Below are 5,772 nucleotides of genomic sequence, written 5' to 3'. Positions count from 1 at the left end.
GATGACATTTTGCTGTCATTTTATGTATTCTTACGCTTATGGTCTGTTTGTGGCATGCAACGCCAGCTTCCCATCTGAGTGAGTGATACAGAGTTTCCTTTTACGATAAATGCGTTAAATAAAAAGAACAAGCTGATTTAAAAATAGGAAGTAAATAAGACTGTAAAAGGGAATTTGGGACTATGGGGAAAATCATGAAGGAGAGTAACAGTGATAAAAAATTTGAAATATTGATTTTAGGAACTTTCTGATTTTAAGTTTGTTTGTTTTTTTTTTTTTTCAGTTGCTGGCTGGCCATAGGGTAGTCTCATTTAATTGTATAGTCTCATTACAGGCCCTTTGAAGGCGAACTTACCATGACTTTTAATTCTAGCATCGATAGCCCTCTGCGAGAGCAGACTTCACCCTATTCTCCTCTACCCTACCCCCGACGTCTGTTCATTAAAATGACCCCAAGAGCTGTAGTTCTCCAACTTGAACTTGAATCACAGTCAGCCGGAGAGCCTTACCCCTGCAGTTTCTGATTCAGTGGGTCTGGACTGGGTTCCCAGAATTTGCATCTCAGCAATTTCCCACTTTGGGAACCACCACCCCAGAGGGAGCATGTAGGTGCCAAGTGGGATCTGTTGTGGGGGAAGGTGGAAGTGGTGAATGCTGGATAGTTCCAGAGACTCCAAGCTTGGGTGAGGCCCCACCCTGGATGAGCTGGGTAGAGCCGGTCTGAGTGGCTCAACACCCCAGCCCCGACCCGTTCCCCTCCCCCAGCAGGTTCACGGGCTGTGGCCTCAGCCAGGAGCACGTGGAGCCACTGTGCAAGTTGCTGAGGAAGTGTGAAGACCTCAGCCAGCTGGAGTAAGTTGGGGGAAGAGGAAGAGAGGAGGAGGGAGAGGAGCCTGGGTGGCATTGGAGGGGGTTTGTGTGCGTGGTACGCCTGTGCGCACACTCAGCACCTCTCAGGACCAGCTAACGGATGCCCAGGACTCTGGGTCACGTCTGTAAGGTTCCCTGGTACCCAGTTCATCCCTCCTACTCCGACTCCCAACATGGTGGGGCTAGTTCAGAGTGTGTCCTTGATCTAATCTGGGGAGTCCTTCCAACAGCAATGCCTTGGCCTTGTATTGATCAAGGCATCAGAGCTTTGCTGGATGATGGGGACTACAATGAAGGATCCATCGATTTGGTTGACAGAGGTTAAAAGTACCAAGTGCCTCAGCCTGGAGGCGACTGGGTGGGGACCTGTGGGCTCTAGCACTATTGAAAAGTGGCATCTATATGGTCTGTCTTGTGTGCCCAAATAGTGCAGCCCCCACATGGGTAGAAAAATAATAGCTAATACCTACTGAGCATTTCCTCCACTGTTCTAAATGCTTTAAATATTCTTTTTATCCTTCCAACAAACCTAGAAGCCATTGTCCCCATTTTATAGATGAGAGAGCTGAGGTTCAGAGAGTTTAAGAACTTGGCCAAGGTCACATAGCTAGTTCAATGCAGAGTCTTCGCTTACAACCATAGGAGTCCAGCCTAGGACCTGTAGGAATTAAAGACAGTTGTGTACAAAAAAAAAGTTTAAAAAAAAATTCCTGTTGTAATGTGGCCAAGAAGAGAAATGTGACTGATTAAAATCATGTATTTTAAAGAAAGAGGAATAAGCAACGCGTCCCCGAGTTTTTCTGTGTTTTCCATTGCAGAGAGCAACTTCTTCTTATTTTAAAGATTATTAAATGACTTCATGAGACAAACTAATTTGCATAGTTTGTCAGGAAAAGACGAAATAAACGAGCCTCAAAAGTGTCATAATCAGGGACAAAATGAGTTCAAAGATGCAGGACGAGAACCAGGTCTACCAGGGCATGCTGGTTATACTGTCTCTGAAACCGTAGCTAAAACCATAGAATACTACAATGACGGGAAATAGGGAAGTATTCGGTTGCAATTTTTGATGTTGAATTCCCACATGAGAAGAGGAAATCTGTCAGGTAGATGCGTCCTCCAGGCATCTTTCCTTTCCCTGAATTTACTCTTGTTCAAAAATGGCGGCCCCCAGCTGTTTCCAGTCAAGGGCATAGCAGAAGCGCATTGGTTTTTGTCTGACTCCGGAAAGTCTGCCGGAGTCCTGAGAGTGGTCAGCAGATGCTGAAGAAGAAGATAAGGACTGGTCAGCGGGTGTGGGCGAGGGGATAGTGACGGGAACGCGGAAGCCGTTGGTGGCGGCGCTGGTGGTGGTGACTCTGGTGGTGATCGAGATGGAGCTGGGGGCGGTGATGGTGAGGGGATCGTGAGCGCGCCGTGTGGCTGGAGTAGCAGGGATGGGAGCTGAAGAAAAGGCACTGGTGGAGGGGGCGCATCTGGCCAGCAGTGACCTCCTCTTACCTCCTACAGCCTCTCAGCCAACCAGCTGGGTGATGATGGACTCAGGTGCCTCCTGGAATGTCTGCCTCGGGTGCCCATCTCCGGTTCACTTGAGTAAGTGACTGTCAGTCTCGAGGACAGCAAAGAGCAAGACTCCCCTGGGCCAAAAGCATGAATTTTGAGGGATCTTTTGAGGGGTCCCTTAAGAACCCCAGAGGACAAGAACTGGGGAGGGAAAAGGGTCCCCACCTCGGGTCCTTTCCTCCTTCTCTCACTGGCCGCCACGGGAAGAGCCCCACCAGACACCCAGGAGAGGCTGCCACCAAAGCTTGGCAACTCAAGCTGACTCCGGGAGGGGAGTGACAGTTCCTCCCTAAGCAGCTGATGCAAGATCTTAGCTGTCCCAACTCCTTGGTCTGTCCTGTCCTCGAAACTCCTCTGACCAAGTCTATGGGACACAGAGTTGGAGACACAACAGGGAGGATCTCTAAGAAGCCATCTGCTCTCTCGCCTTGTCTCCCCAGTGGCTGGGGAGACAGGCGGCCAGAGCCAGGACACGACCCATTGCTAGGCAGCTGGCTTTGTGCTCTGTGTGGGGCTGGAGCTGCCCGCCGCCCTGGCCTCATCAGTGCCCTGTCCCACACCGTAAGGACAGCAGGCACAGGACTCAGGGTCTGGCGTCTGTCCTGCCCGTGTGGGGATAGTGTTCCTCGGGCCTCCCTCTGGACCTCAGTGTCTCCACCTGGGGAATGGACGCTTCGACCAGGAGGACTCTCCTCCCGGAGATGACAGCTGGAGGGGAGGAGCCAAGGGGCTGGGCTGGGCAGGGCTGCACTGAGGCGCTGCCTCCCACACCCCCATCCCGAACCTCGCTTCTCCTCCAGTCTGAGTCACAACAGCATCTCCCAGGAAAGCGCCCTGTGCCTGGTGGAGACTCTGCCCTCCTGCTCACGTGTCCGGGAGGCTTCCGTGAAGTAAGGAGATATTGGTGCCACTGGCTGATGGTGGGGGGGGCAAGACCCCGACACCCAGCAGCCCTCCGTCCGGATGACTCGGGGAGACCTCTGAGTCTCCGGGGTTCACTGAATGTGGGATTGCAGTCTCCATCCTCTGAGGTCTACATGCCCTGGGGACCAGGGAGGTCACAGGATGGGCAAGGCCAGGTTTTAGCATCTTCTCCAAATGAGTTGGATCAGCAAGGGCCTCTTCTTCCATGACGTCCCCCGTCCCTTGCCCCTGGTGCCCCAGCCCCTTTCCCTCTGGCGCCCCCTGGTGCTTGGGCCCTGAGGGTGCTGGTAAGCCCCTGGCGTCCTCACACCCTTCTCTGCAGCCTGGGCTCCCAGAAGAGCTTCTGGATTCACTTCTCCCAACAGGAAGAGGCTGGGAAGATGCTGAGGTAATTACTGGTCTGGGGTGACGGGTAAAGTGGAGGGGACAGGGGAGAGGAGGCTCCATGCCTCCTTCTTTGCTGGGCCTCTCCGCCTTCACGCACTCCACTTCACACTCACTGCTGGGGTTTGCCTCTCCCTCACCTGTCTCCAACCCCCCCACTCCTTCGGTCCTCGGGCCAGGCCTTCACACTGTATTTGTGCCTCTTGGCCATGTCTTAACTATAATCTGGAGGCTTCTGAGTATCGTGGTTAAGAGGTTGAATTCTGGAGCCACCTGGGGGTCAATCCCAACTCAACAACTTCTAAGCCGCATGACTTTGGACGAGTGGCTTCACCTCTCTGCGTTTCAGTCCCTCATCTGTTATTGTGATGAGTAACGAGTTAATATGTATCAAGTGCTAGGAAAGGGCCTGGTTCATCTGAGTGCCGTATCAGCTATCATTATTATTATTGTTGTTATTATCATCATTATTATTGTTGTTGTTTGTGGTTGTGGTGGTGGTGGTGGTTGTGGTTGTTACTCCCTGGTAGCCGCGGGCTCTGTCTCTTTCTCAGCCTCACCACCACTGCTGTGGGTACATGTCTTACTTCAGCTGTGATCACGGGCTCCAGACCGGCCCGCTGCCTCTGGCCAGGCCTCCTCCAGTCCGTTTGCCCCACAGCACCCAGCAGGACCTTCCTAGTACATGCGTCTGACTGCGCCGCTCCACCGCTCTGAGCCCTTCCGTGGGTCCCCATTGCCCCCAGGATAAAGCTCAAATTCCTTCACAGTCTGATTTGGCTGTTACCTCCCACCGTGTTCTTCCTCAGCCGCCCCACCACACACACACACACACACACACACACACACACACACACACACACACACACACACACACCCCACACACATACACATACCCCACACATAACACATACACAACGCGCATATCACATACACACCATACCACACACACCACACACAGGCACGCACATATTCAGCCTTTGCTTCTCGTTCACCAAGTATGTACTGTCTGGGGAAGTGTCCTTGTCCCTCGGCGCCCAGCCTGACCTCCTCTTCCCTGCCCTTTCTAAGACGAAATGCTCCCAACCCTTTCAGACCCAGCTCAAATGTCAGCCCCTCCTGGAGAACTCCAGGGCCCTCGTCTGTCAGAACAAACTGCCATGGTGTTGCGCCAGGCTCCCTTCTCAGCCTGTCTGTGAGGCCGTGGTCTGGAGCTTGTCTGCTGACCAAACAGGGCAGGGCACCTGGAGGGTGGGGCCACAGGGAGAATCCCAGGCCCTCCTCCCTCCAAGGGAGCCTGGAATAAAGTGGTATTGGGGAGTAAGGGAGTCGTTATGGGTTTGGGGTCTGGAGTCAGGCTGAGCTGGATCGAAACCCAACTCTACCCTTACTTCTGACCAGATCCGTGTCTTTGGGTTAGTCAGTTTCTCCACCCATAAATGATGCTGTTGAAATTAAATGAGATACTGCATGTAAGGCAGGCATGCCTGGTTGCTCACCATGTGCACCCAGAGGCTGGCACAGGGCCTGGCATACAGTCATGGCTCAATAAGTGACACTTCTAGCATTTTCTTGTTGGGTGGTCTCTCCAAAGAGACAGGAAGTTCCCAGGGCAGGAGCTGTGTCTTTGGCTTTGCTCCAGGCCTTTGAACTCAGCGGGTACCAGCTCTGAAGGCCCCGGGGGAAGCTGGGAAGAAGTAGGACAGCAGCCTTGGACAGGCCTCACCCAGGATCTGTCCTTTGCCCTCTCCCCTCTGCCCTCAGGCTGAGCGAGTGCAGCTTCGGGCCAGAGCATATGCCCAGACTGGCCACCGGCCTGAGCCAGGCCCAGCAGCTGACAGAGCTAACGTAAGTGACAGGGCCCAGCCCATGAGGGTAGCTCCCTGCCAGAGCCACCATCGTAACCTACCTCTGTCCCCAGGCTGACCCGGTGCTGCCTGGGCCTGCAAGACCTGACTGTCCTCCTGAGTCTGGTGACAAGGCCAGAGGGGCTGCTCAGTCTCAGGTAGTATCTTCCTCTGGGGCCCGGGC

General features: G+C 53.5%; 1 protein-coding gene across 1 annotated transcript in view; it reads left to right on the top strand.

The window, feature by feature from the left end:
* Window positions 1-5,772, top strand: part of NLRC5 (NLR family CARD domain containing 5) — a 52,754-nt gene that overhangs the window by 29,333 nt on the left and 17,649 nt on the right. Inside the window, exons 23-28 of the mRNA XM_023530666.1 lie at window positions 766-852; window positions 2,380-2,463; window positions 3,234-3,323; window positions 3,680-3,745; window positions 5,506-5,589; window positions 5,663-5,746. Coding sequence (XP_023386434.1) covers window positions 766-852; window positions 2,380-2,463; window positions 3,234-3,323; window positions 3,680-3,745; window positions 5,506-5,589; window positions 5,663-5,746 — 495 coding nt within the window. The remainder of the gene's footprint in view (window positions 1-765; window positions 853-2,379; window positions 2,464-3,233; window positions 3,324-3,679; window positions 3,746-5,505; window positions 5,590-5,662; window positions 5,747-5,772) is intronic.

The sequence above is a fragment of the Pteropus vampyrus genome, unplaced genomic scaffold (assembly GCF_000151845.1).
Source record: "Pteropus vampyrus isolate Shadow unplaced genomic scaffold, Pvam_2.0 Scaffold51, whole genome shotgun sequence".
NCBI lineage: Eukaryota > Metazoa > Chordata > Mammalia > Chiroptera > Pteropodidae > Pteropus > Pteropus vampyrus.
The sequence above is the reverse complement of the archived record's forward strand: the minus strand, read 5'-3'. Positions and strand labels throughout refer to the sequence as shown.